At 36.0% G+C, this 18,390-nt stretch overlaps 1 protein-coding gene and 1 long non-coding RNA gene across 11 annotated transcripts in view; one reads left to right on the forward strand and one right to left on the reverse strand.

The window, feature by feature from the left end:
* ptprfa (protein tyrosine phosphatase receptor type Fa) overlaps positions 1-18,390 on the reverse strand; it is a 411,563-nt gene that overhangs the window by 304,904 nt on the left and 88,269 nt on the right. For all 10 annotated transcript variants that reach the window (XM_069938995.1, XM_069938994.1, XM_069938991.1 and 7 more), the window contains one exon: positions 3,993-4,148. In XM_069938995.1, coding sequence (XP_069795096.1) covers positions 3,993-4,068 — 76 coding nt within the window. In that variant the 5' untranslated portion in view covers positions 4,069-4,148. The remainder of the gene's footprint in view (positions 1-3,992; positions 4,149-18,390) is intronic.
* LOC138763947 (uncharacterized) lies at positions 402-8,126 on the forward strand. Its single transcript, XR_011357915.1, has 3 exons — positions 402-483; positions 2,820-3,024; positions 8,064-8,126. It is a non-coding gene; the product is annotated as an uncharacterized lncRNA (long non-coding RNA).

The raw sequence follows: 18,390 nt of genomic DNA on the forward strand, positions 1-18,390 counted from the left end.
GTAGATGAAGATTCAGCTTAGCTGACATGGTGGCAGATGACACCTCTAATGAAAGTACATTCATGATGAGAGTACAGGCAATTTTTGTGCTCTATCTCTGGAGCAGGAGTGGAGCAGAAACCCAAAATCTAGCTCAAGATGCCAATAATGACCTCCATTTTAACAAGTTTAATGGCAACATACAATATTGTATAGGCGCAGCATGTCTGCATGTGGAGGTGGGGGAAGTAATAGCCTCAAAGTCTAAATACATAAACAATTTTCATAGCAGAAGTAACAATTTGTTATTTTTCTCAAGAAATCTGTTTAAAACTGTGAACCACATTCTCCTGAAAGCTTCAGGATATTTCAAGTATTATTTCATATTGCCTCAACTAATTAAAACATTTCATCTTCACTTAGATGTATTCACCTTTCAGCAGTGAGAAGAGGTTGTGACGGTGTTGGCTGCCTTCTAGAGGTGGTGCTTCACATGGATATGAGGTCAGAGCCTATGATGCACTTGGCTATGGGCCCTTCTGCATTCCTGTGAAATCAACTTTCCAAACCAGGCTGTGATATAACCAGTCAGTTTTGTTTCCAAAGTATACCTTCAGAGGTTTGAGAAATATCTGACTACATTCCAATTCTCCTCAGACTTCTTAGAAAATAGAGAGGTTGGTATGCCTTCTTCATGGTTGCCTTGATGTCCTAGGTCCTAGGATGATTGTTTTATATGTGGACTCCTAGGAACTTGAGGGTACTCACCTTCATCACATCAATGGGGACAGGTGAGTGGTCCCTCAAACTCCCCTTCCTGAAGGCCACAATAATTCTTTGGTCTTGTTGAAGTTGTGAGCAAGATTGCTGTTCTGGCACCATCTAACCATATTCTCAATCTTCATTTTGTATTCTGCCTTATCATTTCCTGTTGTTCAGTCAACAACAGTGGTGTTGTTAGCAAATTTACAGATTGTGCTGGTGTCAAGCTTGAGTGTACAAGGAATAGAGCAGGGAACTAAACAAGCAACCTTGGGCTGTGTTGATAGTTTGAGTGCAGGAAGTGATGTTGCCAATCCACAAAATAGGGTCTACTGATGTGGAAGTGAAGGATTCAATTGCACAGGGACAAACAAAATTCAAATCATTTAGTCTGATCACTTTTTGTGGTATGATATCGAGCTGTCATCAATAATGTAGTGTCCTTGTAGTCCAAGTGAATACAGTGAAGGGCCAGTGAAATGGCTTTAGTGTTGATTTATTATGACAATAGGTGAATTGAAGTGGACCCAGGTCCTTTCAGAGACAAGAGTTGATTTGTTCTTTCACCAATGTCTCAAAGCACTTCATTGCGGAAGCCCCAAGTGTCATTGGCACTCTTCATTGGATGAAGACAGTCCTAACAACAAACAAGGAGCTTGACACCATTGAGGACAAAGTTTCCTGACTGATTGAGATCCAGTCAATGATCTCAACATCCTTCCATCACCACTGCACTAGCTTCAGTGTACACTCTTTTGTTCACTTAGGTTGTTCATAGGATTTATTGTCCATTGTCAGCACTCCTTGAATTGAGGTGGCTGGTTCGAGATTGATAGGGTTAGAGTGGCCAAAAGGCTAGATCAGGTAAATATGGCATTTTTTCTTCCTTGAAAGGCTTTTGTGAAGTTGATGTGTTTTTTCAAGAGAATGCACTGGAGCAACTAGCCAAGAGGCATCTCCCAAACCAATGACTTTATGACATAAATGGACATGGGCACCTGGCTTGGGGAAATCAATTCCCATTCTAAGTTTTCATACATTGCACTTAAATATTGTAATTCTTACTCAATGAGTCTCAGAGTACTTTCTCTACAATGACTGCAGCACATCCAAAATACAGTTAAAAAATGATAATTTTCTCACAAAAGAGCTGTAATAAGGATAATTTTTCAGATACAAAAGACACCAAGGGTGCCAGGAGAGAGCAAGGATATGTTTTGAGGTAGATGACTAAATAATAGCACAGGCATAAAGGAGTGAAAGAATGTTCTTGGTCCTAATTTCAGTGTTTCCTAGTATAGATCACTAACATGAAAAAAGAGAATTATCTTCACACCTGATTGTTCATTGTTGCATTCTAAAACTAATCCATTAATAATACTATGGTTACTAGTTCCCAAATAATTTCCCACAAGTAGTTTCAAAACCAATATATTTTCTTTGAAATGGGTCGAACCTAATTTCCTTTCTCATTGGTCTGGAAATGTGGTGATCAAAATTCTCTCTTCCACACATTTCAGGAATATTTCCCATTTTACACTGCTTCTCTTGAACTCATTGAAGAAATGAAATCTCTCACCTTCATCACTCTATTCTTTTCCCATTTCTAAATTATGCTTGCAGATTTGTGCCTTCATTTCTTTACTGTTATTTGGAGAACACCCAAAAGATCTTTGATCAAATCAGAAAATCACCAACTGTATCCCATCCTCCACCACACTTTTCATAACACCCCTAGCTACAGGGAAGATAGAAGCTTTTAATCGTAACTTTGGTTGGATCAGATCTCATTGAGTAACACCATATTACAGCCTCAATTGGAAATAAATACAAAGGTCCCAACCCAAAAATGATTAATGTTCACTTCTCTCCATGGATGCTGCCTACCCACCAAGTCCTTCCAACTTTCCTTTGTTCACTTATACAGAAACCTTCCCTGCGACCATCATCACTTTTTCTGCAGCATGTGCACTTCAACGATGTTTGTGTCTGCCTTGTATTTTAACTAAATTTTAATATTTGCCTTCCCTAATCATCTGTGCATTTCCTTTTCTCAAAACTTTCATTTTGATTTCCAGGTGGAAAAGTGTTGAGGAAACAGGATGACTAAACAGCTTAGGAGAATGGGCACAGAAGTTGGAAATGAAATACAATATCACAAACTGTACTGTCATATTCTTTGGTCGAAGAAATAAACTGGCAGACTATTTTCTAAATGGGGAGAAAATTGAAAATTCCCAGATGCAAAGGTACCTGGAAGTCCTCGTGAAGGATATCCTGAAGGTAAATATGCAGGTTGAGTCTATTGTGAAGAAGGCATATGCAATGCTGCACTCATTTCAAGAGGAATAAAAAACAAGAGCAGGAATGTGGTGGCGTGGCTTTATAAAGCACTAGTGTGCCCTCACTTGGAGTAGTGTGAGCAGCTTTGGGCTCCTCATTTAAGAAAGGATGTGCTGATGTTAAGAGAGTTCACAGGAGGTTCATATGGATGATTCCGAGAATGAAAGGATTATTACTTGAGGAACATCTCTTAGCCTGTACTCGTTGGTATTTAGGAGAATGGTGGGGGTGGGGGGAGTGGTGGGTGTGATATGAAACATCTGAAATGTTGAAAGATATGGACAGAGTAGATGTAGAAAGGTTGTTTCGCATGTTGGAGAGCTTAAGATAAGGCACAACTTCAGGATTGGAGGGCATTCTCTTAAAACAAAGGAATTTATTTAGCCAGAGGGTGGTGAATCTGTGGACTTTGCTGCCAGAGGCAGTTGTGGAGGCCAGGTCATTGGGTGTATTTAAGGCAGAAATAGATAGGTTTTGATTAGCCAAGTAAACAAAGGTTATGGGGGTGGAGATTAGGGCAGACAGTGGCACTGAGTTGGAAAGTGGATTAACTGGGCTAAATGGCATATTTCTGCTCCAATGTCTTATGGTCTATAGTTTCACATCTACACGTTGAACTTCAGATTTATTCTGAAACCAAACTCCAACTGATTCTGTAATGCTAAAGTCAGTTTTTCAGGTTATTCTTCCACTAATGGTCAATGAATGTTTTAAAATTAAACTTATTGAAGAATGAGAATATAGAGTTTAAGTTTGTAGTCTTACAATTCTAAAATTGAATAGCCATGACTTTTCTCATCTAAATCTTTTCATACTATTTACAAATTCTCTATTTTCAAATAAATTCACAAATATCCAGGCAACTTAAAGGAAAAGGTTTGTTTCATAATTTAAATTATTTTACTCACAATCTGCTTGAATGCACTGTGCCAGGTAGCTCAGGATCACCATGATTGGTAGCGTAGTCAAACTAGGAAGTACCATATTCCAAACTGGAGGCAGCACGTTTATTCAAATCCAGATACAATCCTTTCAGTGTTTTGTTGCTTGTCAAATGCTCATACCTTTATATAAAGAACAATGTACATCAGTTATACATTACCTATCATTACTGACTATCAGTAGCTAGTGAATTATTTCTTAAAACCTTATAGTAACTTACAAGTCAAAGCTAAGACCATAATGTACCTTTCTGGCCAATTGCCTCATAATACAAGACCTGGCCATTTGAACTGAATCTCAAAACAACATGGTGACTACATTTAACACACTGTCATCTTAAAAGCAGAATTGGGTAGATTCAATGCCAATCTCTTTTGAGGTGTAAAAATTTCATTCAGTCAAAATCTGAAAAGAATTTAATCAGTAACATAAATTACTCAATAACCTTCATCGGCTGAATTTACAGTACCATTCAATGCTAATTCGAAACTGCATTTTTAAGATTCAAGATTCCTTTATTATCATATAATGAACAGTGCAATATTGCACAGAATTTGTTTTAGTCTGCCATATGTCATACAGATTCACCATTATCTGAATGGTGCCCCAACACTTGCACTCAATGTTACCAAAACTAAGGAGCTGATAGCTGACTTCAGGAAAGGAAAGCCAGAGGTATACAATCCAGTGATCATTGGGGATTCAGAGGTGGAGAGGGTAAGCAAATTTAGGTTCCTGGGAATCACTATCTCAGAGGATCTTTCGTGGACCCAGCACACCAATGGCATCGTGAAGAAAGCATGTCAACGCCTCTACTTCCTCAGGAGTTTGCAGAGATTTGGTATGATACGAGAAACCCTGGCAAATTTCAACAGAGGTGTGGTGGAAAATGTGCTGACTGACTGCATCATGGACTGGTATGGGAACACCAATAACCTTGAATATAAAGCCCTCCAAAAAGCAGTAGACACAGCCAAGAACATTGCAGGCAAAACCCTCCCCATTACTTTTTTTGAATATTTTATTTAAATTTCCATACACGCATTAATGTCCAAATACAGAAAAATATCCCATACATCTCAAATCAATAATACATGCTGTTATATACCCCCAACCCTCCCCCCAAATAATAACCCCGCAAGGACCAGAAAAACAGAAAGAAAGAAAGAAACACGTTTGGTTACTAAAATTTCAATACATTCAGTCAAGCCTTGCCTTTAAATTATTAATCATATACTAATTCCAAGGTTCTCCAAGGTTCAGGGGATACCTTTCATAAACTAATACTTACAATGTGTAAATATGGGCACCAATTTTTAAAAACAGTATTGTATTTGTTTCTTAATTATATGTAATTTTCTCAAGTGTAAGTATATTCTATGTATTTTAGCATGTCATTTGTCCATTTCCAAATGTGAGTCTGGTTTCCATGTCACTGCTATACATGTTCTTGCAATGGCTAATGCTATTTTCACAAATTCCTTCTGAAACATATTAAGTTTCAGTTTTGATCTTATGCCTGATAATATTACTTAATAAGAAAAGCATTGGATCTTGAGGAAATTTAACTTTAGTAACCCATTCTAAAAATGCACCAAATTCTGTCCAAAATAGTCTCAATTTTGAACATATCCATGTGAATTGTAAAAAGGTACCTATCTCTTGATTATACCTAAAACAACAGTTATCTGATAAAACTGATTTCAGTCTATTTAATTTCTGTGGGGTAAGATATAATTGATGTAAAAAATTATATTGAACCAATCAATATCTGACATTTATTGTATTTATGATACTATCATAATCCAACCAATTTTTCTCCTCAATATTAATACTGAAATCAGTTTCCCATAGATCTATAGACCTTTGTGGTATTCCCTTTTGCAATAATGTATACATAGCTGAAATAAATATCTTAATAGTTTTATGACAAATCAAACTTTCTATTTCACTCCTTTCAGGTAATAACATTGTTGGACCCAATTTATCCCATAAATATGCCTTTATTTGATGATAACAAGATACTATATTATTTTGTAGTCCATATTTATTTTTTAATTGATCAAATGACATTAAACTTCCCCCTTCAAAATAATCCACTACTGTCTTAATTCCTTTGGTAGACCAAATATTAAAAAGTCATTTATTAATTGTAAATGGAATATGACAATTTAAATCAATGGCATTTTGGGTATCTCATAACTCCTCATTCCCATTTCAACATTTATCTTATTCTAGATATTAATCAAATGTTTCAACAGTGGAGTATCCCTATCTCTGGTTAAATTTTCAGGCATTATCTCCCCTATTTTATCCATCTCTATCTTAATCCACGCTAGTTGCTCTCCTTCTTCAAAGACAGAAGAAAGAAATCTTAATTATGCCACTTTATAATAATTTTTAAAATTTGGAAGTTGTAAACCACCCTAATCTAATTTACAAGTTAGTTTTTTCTAATGAGACCCTCAACATATTGCCCTTCCAAAGAAATGTTTTTATATTCAATTCCTGAAAAAAATTCTGTGGAATAAATATAGGCAATGGTTGAAAAGATATTGTAACCTAGTAAAAATATTCATTTTTATACAATTAACTCTTCCCAATAAAGTTATAGGTAGTTTCATTCATTTTTTAAAATCTTCATCAATTTTCTTAAGCAATTCAATTTAAATATATTTTTAAGTTATTGCCTATTTATATCCCTAAATATTTTGTTCCATTCACTAGCCATTTAAATTGGGTATCTTTTACACTGTGCAAAAGAGGCATAATCTCATTTTTTGTCCCAATTTACTTTATAACCAGATATTATTCCATATTCTTTTAATCTTGAATATCATTTACAAAATGAACTTTCTGGTTCTGCCAAACAGATTAATGTTATGTTCCTTTCTACCAACTCTAAAACCTTTAATATCAGAGTCGGACCTAATCAATTCTGCCAATGGTTCTATTGCTAAAATAAATAAAGCTGGTGACAATGGACACCCTTGTCCACTGGATCTAGTTAATTGAAAAAAAATCATAAACTTGTCCATTTGTTACCGCTTTGGCTTTTGCTCCATTAATCTTTAATGCTTTAATCCAATTTATAAATGTTTGTCCCAGTCTAAAATTTTCAAGTACAGTGAAACCTCATTAGAACGCCATTCATTAATCCCCTGAATCGCTTATAGTGCGGGTGTCTGTGGACCCCAAACATTGATTTTAGGAGGCCAGGCTAATAGCCACAAACTCAAAAATGGACTCTTTTGACTAATTTATGTTAATATGAGGAGTTTAAAGGTCTTATTATAGGGTTTGAGTCACAGTATTCTGTTTTCCTGCTTCCTGAATCCTGACATGTATGCATCTGTTCTGTGACTTGGCTATAACACGGTACGAAATCTTGGACCCCAACTACTGCATTCTAATGAAGTTTTACTGTACTTTAAATAAAAAGTCCCATTCTAATCTATCAAACATTTTTTCTGCATCTAAAGCCACTGCTACACTTATATCTCTCCTCTTTTCTATGCCAAATGCATGATACTCATCAATCTAGTCACATTATCTGCTGACTTTCGTTTTTTTAACAAATCCAGTTTGATCCATGATTATTAAATTTGGTTCTAGTATTTCCTAATTTCAAAACTGAGTCATCCTCAACGAAACGCAAGGATGATATTTTGAATTATCATCTTATTAATCCAATAAACCAAACTTTGTAGACACAGCTTCATGTAGCTTTAATTTGTTGATAAAACAGATAAACATTTTTGATAACTTTGCATTAAGCTTTTCATAACAATGAATAAACAAAGCATATACTGCATTTAAAAATATATCCATATTCAACTTTAAAGATATACAAATATAAAATCAAAGAAAATTATCTTGAGCTCACGTCTCCTTCATTGTTCATTGAAGAACATTGATAAAAGAGTCTGTATCAAGCAATGATGTTATTACTTCAATATGAATTGCTCTCGTAGTCAAACAAGTAAAAATAGCTCTGCATCAATTTTCAACACTTCTTCCTCGTTTTACTCCCAAAGGACGAAGATAATCAACTTCCATGTATGTAAATAGGGGTTCATCAAGTGAAACTCTGTCTTGAGGTAAATTCGCCATTTGTTGTTGTCCAGGTTTAGCATTTGCATGTCAACAATTAACACATTTTGAAATAATTTTTTTGATCAATGTTGAAGCACCAAGTATTCAATATTTCAGGCGTAATTCTGTTAACACACGAGTACAACCACCATGACATTTTTTTTAATGTATATGTCAAACAATCCATTCAGAAATATGAAATTCCTTAGCTGATATAATTGGATGTTTCACTTCTTCTGGCATTATTGCTTCTTCCAATCTTCCTCCTACTCTCAACACATAATTTACAAAAATAGGATTTAGCTTGTAAACACGACTGCTTTTGTAACATTCAGAATCTTCTTCAATTTTGATCTCATTATCAAACGCCTTTTTTTGACAAAAACAAATTATCTCCAAATCAGCATTTGCCAACTCCTCAACTAATAGGTAACAGCTCTTTCGAGACTTTAGATTCTCTTTCTTGATACGATTTAAAAGCATAGTTTTTAATGTAAGAATCCACGGTACTGCTATTCTTAAACAAAACCATGAAGAATGTTAGCAAATTAATTGAATGATCGGATCATTCTCATTAGATATTTGAATAGTATCCTCATAAGGGTTTTGAATTTCTGTATCCTCCATTAAAAATTCTTTTAACTCTTCTGGATTTTGAGGCTGTTCTTCTTGAAGTGTTGGCTCTTTTCAGAAATAATTGAACTTTTGATCCTTATGAAGCCACATCAGCCGGATTATCCACTGTTTTAACATACCTCCATTGATTAGCATGCAAACGTTTCTCAATCTCATTAATTCTGTTAGTCACAAAGAAACAAAACTTCATGGTTTTGTTATTAATGTGTTTAAGCACTGATGTACTATCAGTCCAAAACATAGAATCTGCTAACTTCATCTGTAATTCTCTTAACACAGTGTCCATTTTGCTTGCCATAGTAGTGGCAGTCAATTCCATTTGAGGTACGGTGACTGGCTTTAATGGAGCCACTCTGGCTTTTCCCATTACAAATGCACAATGTAGTTGCTCTTGATTATTCTGTAGTACTAAATAACTGACACTACCAAAACCACGCTTGCTTGCGTCAGCAAAGTGGTGTAACTTAGCAAATGTGGCAATTCCAAAATCTGTTGGTTTAAAACATCTGTTGACTTCAAAACTTTCTAACATTTTAAGACTTTCAATCCATCCAATCTTGTGTGATGGAATCTGGTATAGTTTCACCCCATCCAAATTTTATTCTGCACTACTGGTGCCAATATTCTCAAAGGATCGTATATTGAGATTATGATCTTGTTAAAGGCCGTTCTTTCAAAACAATTTTGAATTTGAAAACATTAGATTGAACACACCAGATTGCACCCCTAGGATTCTTTCAACAGGTAGAACGTCACAATCCAAATCAAGATGTTTTATCTCCTTTGCTCTTTCTGCCTCAGAAATAACAGCCATCACATCTCGACTGTTGCTAATTCATTTTTTAAGGAAGAAACCTCTTTTATTATACCTTTCCTTTTTTAACTCATCTATTGCTTCTTTTTCTGAAAGCAGTGAAGTAAGATAATTATCAACATAGAAATTATTTCTGATGATGTTTATAGTTTGAGAACTAAATTGCTCTTCATTATCTTCAGCACATTTCCTGAGAGCAAAATTTGCACAACTCAGTGACGAAGATCCTCCAAATAAATGAACTGTCATTCTGGATTCAATCATATCTTTACTGTAATTGCCATTAGGCTACCATAACAATCATAGAAAATCACGATCTTCTGATGGTACTTTCACTTGATGAAACATCGCTTCAATATCTGCAGCAATTACAATAGGCTCTTTACAAAATCTTATCAAAACACCTATTAAAGTACTGGTTAAATTTGGACCTTGTAAAAGTTGAGAATTCAATGAAACTCCTTGAAATAATGCTCCACAATCAAATACTAAACCTAGTTTCTCCTTTTGTGGATGTATAACTCACTGATGAGGTAAATACCATTTTCTACTATCTTTATGTTCCAAGATAGCTTCTGATATCTTTTCTACATAACCCTTGGTTATCATGTCCAACATAACATTGGTATCTTCCAAATGAAAAGAATTTCTCTTGAATTTTCTCTTCAAATTCAACCTTTGCTGTTCTGCAATTCTTTTATTATCTGCCATACAAATTTCCCTTTTCTTCAAAGGTAATGCTATAACGTAGTGACCATCAACACGTGGAACAGAATTTGAAACTAAATCCAGAAACTGCTTGTCCTCCTTCAAAGGTTCTTGAATATCTGTGAGACAGTCAGGGAAATCCATTTTCAACTGTTGTTCCCACAGATCATTTAAATCTGACAACTGAAATTCAGTTGACATTTACATTCTACGACTCCTAATCATCATTCAATTTTCCTCCTAATGATCCATTAATTGTCGTTCCAAGCAACGTTCTCACAGAATAAGGTCCATCATTTGGACTCCTTATTACTTCTAGAGGTTCGAGAGCTTTTGGTACATCTAATCCAATTAACATCTTGATTTTAGCATCAATCTTGGGTAAGAAAACATCTTTTAGATGATCCCACTGTTTGATGTCATCCTGAAAGGGAATATTCTCCTTATTCATAGGCATTGTCTTCTGCATATATACACTTGGAAGATCGGAAAATTCATTGCTATTCAATCCAGCAATCTGTAAACCTGAAACTATATTAGCTTCAATTTTCTTTTCATCATTCATTACCTTCAACGAAATCTGTGATCTTTTACTATGAAGATTAAGTTTATTCATTAATTCAACCGTACAAAATGATACAGTACTTCCTGGATCAAGAAATGCACAAGTCTTCAGTATGAAGTTCCCTTTTTTAGATTTAACCTGTACAGGAACTATTGAGAGAGCTTTGTCACTGGCCCCAGTAAGACTGTCTGAACCAAAGCTGAAGCATTTTCGATGACTGTCATGTTAGATTTAGATTGTTTGACATCCTTCTCAACTTTACTTCGTTGAGTATGCAGTAACTTGGGATGTTTTAAACTGCATATATTGCAACTGAATCGCTTATTACAAGTTTTGCTGATGTGGCCTTTATACAAGCAACCAAAACATATTCCATTCTTCTTTAAAAAGGTTAATTTCTCACCATACGACTTTTTCTCCAATCGTGAACATTTTTCTAAAGCATGCTTATCTTTCCAATACAAACAGCTTTCCCGAACAGTCTGATCTTTTTTCTTTGTTTTTTTTGTTCTTTCTTGTGCTTGTATCTGACACAGCAGGTACTTCCCTTTGGTTTCTGTTGAGACGATGATTTAGACTTCTTTACATCTTTAGGAATTATTGAAGTATCCATAATATTTCCAAATGCTGGTATAGTGTAAATATATACATACCATTCCAAGAATTGTATAACTTCCTCAAAAGTGGTGTCCCTTCCAGGAATCATTTTAAGCACTGCAGCTTTGTTTCTCCATAAGTCCTTCAGCTTATAATTTATTTACAATAATCAACAAATTAGCAAGCAAATTCAGCTCTTGCAAATTTACACTACTTCCCACTGCATTACTACATCCTCTCAGAAAAAGTACATATGCTTTTAAAGCCTTTGCATCCTCTGATTTTATTGCTGACCAAGAAAGAATCTTGTCTATGTGGCCCTTGTGATTTTATGTTCATCGCCAGAATGATGATGCAATAATTCTTTTGCCCTTTTAAAACCTTGTTCCGGATTCAGAAATTGGCAACTTTTGACTAATTCCTTCACCTGTCCTCCAGTATACTGTTCCAGGTAATACAGATGATCTTTAGCGTTTTTAGTATTACTTTCAATGTGATGTTCAAAAGATTTCATGAACGTCAGATATTGTAATGGATTGCCATTAAAAACTGGAATTTCCTTCTTCAGTAAATCATATGAACCTTGTTGCTGCGCTAACATTTTGTTTTGCTATGAGTGATATTATATTGTACCCCACCTACCGAAGATCATAAAGCAGCCTACCTTAAACATGCTCAGAACACTTACCATGGCCTATAATTGGGCCAAGTCATCTAACACAGTGAATCTCAATCTTTTTCTTTTCACTCTCATACCACTTTAAGTAATCCCTATGCCATCAGTGCTCTGTGATTAGTAAGGGATTGCTTAAGGTGGTATGTGAGTGGGAAGGGAAATTGAAAATCACTTCTCTAGACCCAATTGTTACTGAAATATTTTGCTTGAGAAAAATTGTCATTGTTGCCCCATTTCCCCTGGAGTTATGAAATCATGCACATAATGAGTCAATTGGGTACGATTAAAACAGTGGCTTTCAAACTTTTTCTTTCCACCCACATTCCACCTTAAGAAATCCCTTACTAATCACAGAGCACCTGTGGCATAAGGAATACTTAAAGTGGTATGTAAGTGGAAAGAAAAAGGTTGAGAACTACTGAGCTAACACAAAGTCAAAATAAAAACTTTCAACACAGTATCAATTGTTTACACCTACGATTGTTTATGCTCATTTACGTGATTGCTATAGAGACTGCGAGCTTGGTTGAGTGGATGCTGAGGTTCGTTGCCATCGCACAGCATTGGGAGAGAGTATTGTACCCCATATCGCAAGAACAGATCGAAATTCAAAATTCGAAGTACAGATTCTACCGAATGTGTATCATACCATGGTAACTTTGAAAAAATGTAAATCAAATCATAAGTAGAGGAACATCTGTACCCTCAATTTCTCACAAATATAAGTAGAATGTTAATTAAATGAAACTCAAATCCTAATACAAAGCTTGATAAAATTCCAGAATTCAGGCAAGTGCATCCATTCAACAAAAATTTCAATTCATTTTCACTTGGAGTTCAGAAAGAATAATCAAGGAATGTTTCTTTGTGAACTAATGTTCAAACTTTGTTGAACTGCTCATACTAACCCTCCAAGACTACTATTTATTAAACAATATTTATCTATTTTTATGCATGTATTTTTGATCTGCATATGTATCGCTTATCTGTATGTGTGTTATGTCTGGTTACATGTTTGCATGTTTTTGGCACCAACAAGAGAATGCTATTTCGTCAGGTTGTACTTGTGTCATCAGTGATCAATAAACTTGTTATTCCCCTTTTATCATCCCTTCCTCTGTCTGAAGATTTTCTTTCTGCATTGACTGGGGCTTGCCTCTCAAAGGAAGAAAATTATTTCAAACTGAGCCCTGCCCTTAATCTGAAAGTCTTTTCAACTCTCCCAAGCAGTAAAACAACATCAATGACAGTAGATTCTGGCATCTTTGAGACATTACTGCTGCAAGATTGGTGGATTTTCAGATTTATTGTATATTATTGTCCTGTTCACTGTATACCCAAACACACTTTTAATTCAAAATAAAAACAGAAAATGCTGGAAATATTTAATAGGTCCAGCAGGGAAGCAGAGCTAACATTTCCAGTTAAAGACTCTTCATCAGAACTTACAACTTTTAATTCACTTTTTAAATGTGGCCCAATTAATGTATTGGTGAACTCAGCTCAATTTAATGTGAGAACTAGACCTGGCTTTAGAGTTTAAATTAAATGAGTGAACCAAGGCCCCATTTAAAGGAAATACAGAAAATGGGGAGTTCAACGAGAGCGTGGGAAATGAGACCCTAGTGAGCCATGTGCAAAAGCTTTGTAGTTTCTGAACAATCAGAGAACAGATTTTTGGATTTTATTTGAATTATTTACTCTAATTAAAAGAGAAGAGGAAATCAGTGTAATCATCAATTACTTATTGAATGGTGGTAGCAGCAGCTTGCATAAAGTTACAGCATTTGAATGGCTGGCTAAATGTGAACCACAGGCACTGGAAAAGAGGGAGAAGATCATGATGATCTGTTCTACTGTTTGACTTCTGTTGCTGCTCTCATGACTTATTTCAATCAATATAAAAGGACAGACTTTTCCTTCATTCATTGTGTGAAAGAATTAGTCTAAATACTGATTTAGTAGTGTTGGTGCTAAGGTCTTTGTTGCCTTGTTCAATGTTCCATTGAGACCTCCATTGTTCTGTACTATTGAATAAGATGTGTCCTTCATTTTCCACGATTTGTATTGCATTCTTGGTGAGCCATCCATCATGATGTGGTTTGGATGTGACAGGTTCTTAGATGAGATTCACAAAACCAGTGAAGAAGACATCTTTTCCAATATCTAGAAAGTTTAGTAACAAGACCAGAGACTTTATACACAGCAGTCCTGCTGCATTTTGATGGAAAGTTTCATTCAGGTACCGACTGGTATGTTCAAGAAGCCACCAGGCACAATCTGAACAATCTCTCCTTTTGTTTGGCCACAGGACTCCTACATAACTGATAATGACAATGCCATCATACTTTCTCTGCATAAATCCATTTGCAGAACACAGAACAATGGTCTTACTTGAAAAAAACTCATTCTAATTAACCATACTCAGAAAGAAAAGATTAAAACTCAAGATTAATGAAAATAATACAAAATATGTTAATTTTTTATGTTGAATAAACAATGAGAAATAGAATCAGAGAGGTAGAATTGGAAAGCGTTAGAGAGAGATCGTAGAAAATGAGAGATCAGAGAGCAAGAGAATTTTCATACTTTGAATAATTTTGAATGAATTTTAAAGTTTATTGTGATGTAATGAAATTTATACAACCAATGTTGAGATAAAGGGAAGAGGAATCTATAAAGGATTAAGTTTTGAGAATAATATTCAGGTAAGAAAACTGTGAATGAGATGGGAAGACAACAAGAGGCAAAAGTAGGAAATAGAAGTGAAGAAACCATAGTTGCATAGAATTTAAAAGCATAGCTTACCATAGATTTAAAAACAATTTGGTTCAACCAGAAAGAATAATTTGTGAGGCTGGCATTGGTAATCGAGAAATATAGATTTAAACAAAAAGACTAAAGGCTGGGTTGCTATCAGTGAATGTGGAAACTCCCCCTTTATATTTTACCATCAATGCTGAGGTTTTATGGGAAAAAAATTACTTTTGGAAATGCTGTGGGGAAGTAGATGGACTCCAGCTGGTTGTCAATGAAGTAACACATTTTTGAAGTTGCTCCTGAAGAACCATCTTTTCCCCCACTACCTAACAGCTATTTTAATCTGTAAAAGCTGTTCTTTTGGGGATTTTTTAAAAAATCTCCCTTTAAATGTCAAACTTGTGAAGTGGAAGGACCGTTCCTGAACCGATGCAAGGGAAAAATGGAAGGTTCCAAATCAGAAGTTTCAAAATCGGTTGAAGAAATTCTCACGATTAGAAACCAAGATTGATAATATGAATGTGTTATACAGCACTGGATCAGAAAATTATAAAATTTTAAGGGCATTTTGAAGATTTAGGAAATCAATATATGAGCTTTCAACGGACTATCAAGATCAGTTGGAGTGTATTAACATTTTGGAAAAAAGAATTGATGCCCTTACAGAATAGCTTTGAGAGACTGCAGCCGATTTGCAAAAATATAAGCATAAAGCTATTGATCTAGATAGCAGAAACAGGAGACAGAATTTACATATTTTTGAACTTCCTGAAGGTATTGAAGCTTCTGACTCAATTAATTCTTTACAAACATGCTGTTTGAGTTGTTTAAAGGAGCTCTGAGTAAACCTCTGATTTTGGATTGGGCACATTGTGCACTGAGTTCAAAACCTACCACCTGAAGTTAAACCTCAACCTGTTATTCTCTGCCTTTACTATTTTCAAATGAAGGAAGCCATAATCAGTGAGGCTTGCAGATGAGGTATGCTGAAATTTTGTGATCTCTATTGTGGAAGATTACACCCCTGAAATCTTGGCAGAAAGAATAAAATTTTAAAAACTCTTATCAAAAACAACTTCACCCTTCTCTTACTTTCCCTGCGCATCTGAAGATTTTCCCTAAGATTGGTCCTCCTAAATTGTTTACTACTCTGGATCAAGCTTGGAATGTACTTCCTATAGGCCAAACTTCTTTGGTGAATGTAGATTTTAAGGTTCTTTCTAAGATTTTGGCTGTTAGGCTGGAAAATATCCTTTTATATCAAAAGATCAGACTGGATTTATTTAAGATTATTCACATTTTAACATCCATAGATTATTGAATATTATTTATTCCTCTTCAGATTTAATTCCGGAATGCGTAGTTTCTCTAGATGCTGAAAAGGCTCTGACAGAGTGGAATTATTTATTTGAAATATTACAGAGATTTAATTTTTGTATCGGCTTTATATCATGGATTAAATTGTTTATAGAACCCCCTTAGCTATGGTGGTTACTAATAATAACAAATCCTCCTTATTTAGGCTGTTTAGAGGAACTAGACAGATGTCCCCTTAGTCCCTTGCTATTTGATCAAGCTTTAGAACCTCTGAGGTTCTAAGGGATTGTCAGAAATGGAGTAACTCATAAGGTTTCTTTCTATGCAGATGGCCTCTTAGTTTATATTTCAGATCCTGAAAGATCTATCCTTGCTATGTTATCTGTGTTTTCTCAATTCAGCTTTCTCTGGATATAAATTAAACCTTCATAAAAGTGAACTTTTTCTGATTAATATCCAAGTCCCTATCTACACTCAAGTTCCATTTAAGATTGTCGCATATAATTTCATATACTTAGGGGTTAAAATTACTAAACAATTTAAAGATTAATATAAACTCAATTTTTCTCTTCTATTCGAGTATGTGAGCTTGTCTTTTTCGAGATGGTATCCTTTACCATTATCTTTAATAGGTAATATTATCATTTAAACTGCATTAATGCAACCTAAGTTTTTATATCTATTTCAAATGAGATTCACAAAATCAGTGAAGAAGACATCTTTTCCAATATCTCGAAAGTTTTGTAACAAGACCAGAGACTTTATACACAGCAGTCCTGCTGCATTTTGATGGAAAGTTTAATTCAGGTACCGACTGGTATGTTCAAGAAGCCACCAGGCACAATCTGAGTTATTTATTTGAAATATTAAGGAGATTTAATTTTTGTATCGGCTTTATATCATGGATTAAATTGTTTATAGAACCCCCTTAGCTATGCTGGTAACTAATAATAACAAATCCTCCTTATTTAGGCTGTTTAGAGGAACTAGACAGGATGTCCCCTTCTTTGGCTTGGCTTCGCGGACGAAGATTTATGGAGGGGGTAAAATGTCCACGTCACCTGCAGGCTCGTTTGTGGCTGACAAGTCCGATGCGGGACAGGCAGACACGGTTGCAGCGGTTGCAAGGGAAAATTGGTTGGTTGGGGTTGGGTGTTGGGTTTTTCCTCTTTTGTCTTTTGTCAGTGAGGTGGGCTCTGCGGTCTTCTTCAAAGGAGGTTGCTGCCCGCCGAACTGTGAGGCGCCGAGATGCACGGTTTGAGGCGATATCAGCCCACTGGTGGTGGTCAATGTGGCAGGCACCAAGAAATTTCTTTAGGCAGTCCTTGTACTTCTTCTTTGGTGCACCTCTGACACGGTGGCCAGTGGAGAGCTCGCCATATAACACGATCTTGGGAAGGCGATGGTCCTCCATTCTGGAGACGTGACCTACCCAGCGCAGTTGGATCTTCAGCAGCGTGGATTCGATGCTGTCGGCCTCTGCCATCTCGAGTACTTCGATGTTAGGGATGAAGTCGCTCCAATGAATGTTGAGGATGGAGCGGAGACAATGCTGGTGGAAGAGTTCTAGGAGCCGTAGGTGATGCCGGTAGAGGACCCATGATTCGGGAGCCGAACAGGAGTGTGGGTATGACAACGGCTCTGTATATGCTTATCTTTGTGAGGTTTTTCAGTTGGTTGTTTTTCCAGAGTTTTTTGTGTAGTCTTCCAAAAGCGCTATTTGCCTTGGCGAGTCTGTTGTCTATCTCGTTGTCGATCTTTGCATCTGATGAAATGGTGCAGCCGAGATAGGTAAACTGGTTGACCGTTTTGAGTTTTTTCATGGCTTGGTTCAGCATCGTGCTGAAGAAGATTGAAGAGGGTTGGTGCGAGAACACAGCCTTGCTTCACGCCATTGTTAATGGAGAAGGGTTCAGAGAGTTCATTGCTGTATCTGACCCGACCTTGTTGGTTTTCGTGCAGTTGGATAATCATGTTGAGGAACTTTGGGGGACATCCGATGCGCTCTAGTATTTGCCAAAGCCCTTTCCTGCTCACGGTGTCGAAGGCTTTGGTGAGGTCAACAAAGGTGATGTAGAGTCCTTTGTTTTGTTCTCTGCACTTTTCTTGGAGCTGTCTGAGGGCAAAGACCATGTCAGTAGTTCCTCTGTTTGCGCGAAAGCCGCACTGTGATTCTGGGAGAACATTCTCGGCGAC

This window comes from Narcine bancroftii, chromosome 5 (genome assembly GCF_036971445.1).
Source record: "Narcine bancroftii isolate sNarBan1 chromosome 5, sNarBan1.hap1, whole genome shotgun sequence".
Taxonomy (NCBI): domain Eukaryota; kingdom Metazoa; phylum Chordata; class Chondrichthyes; order Torpediniformes; family Narcinidae; genus Narcine; species Narcine bancroftii.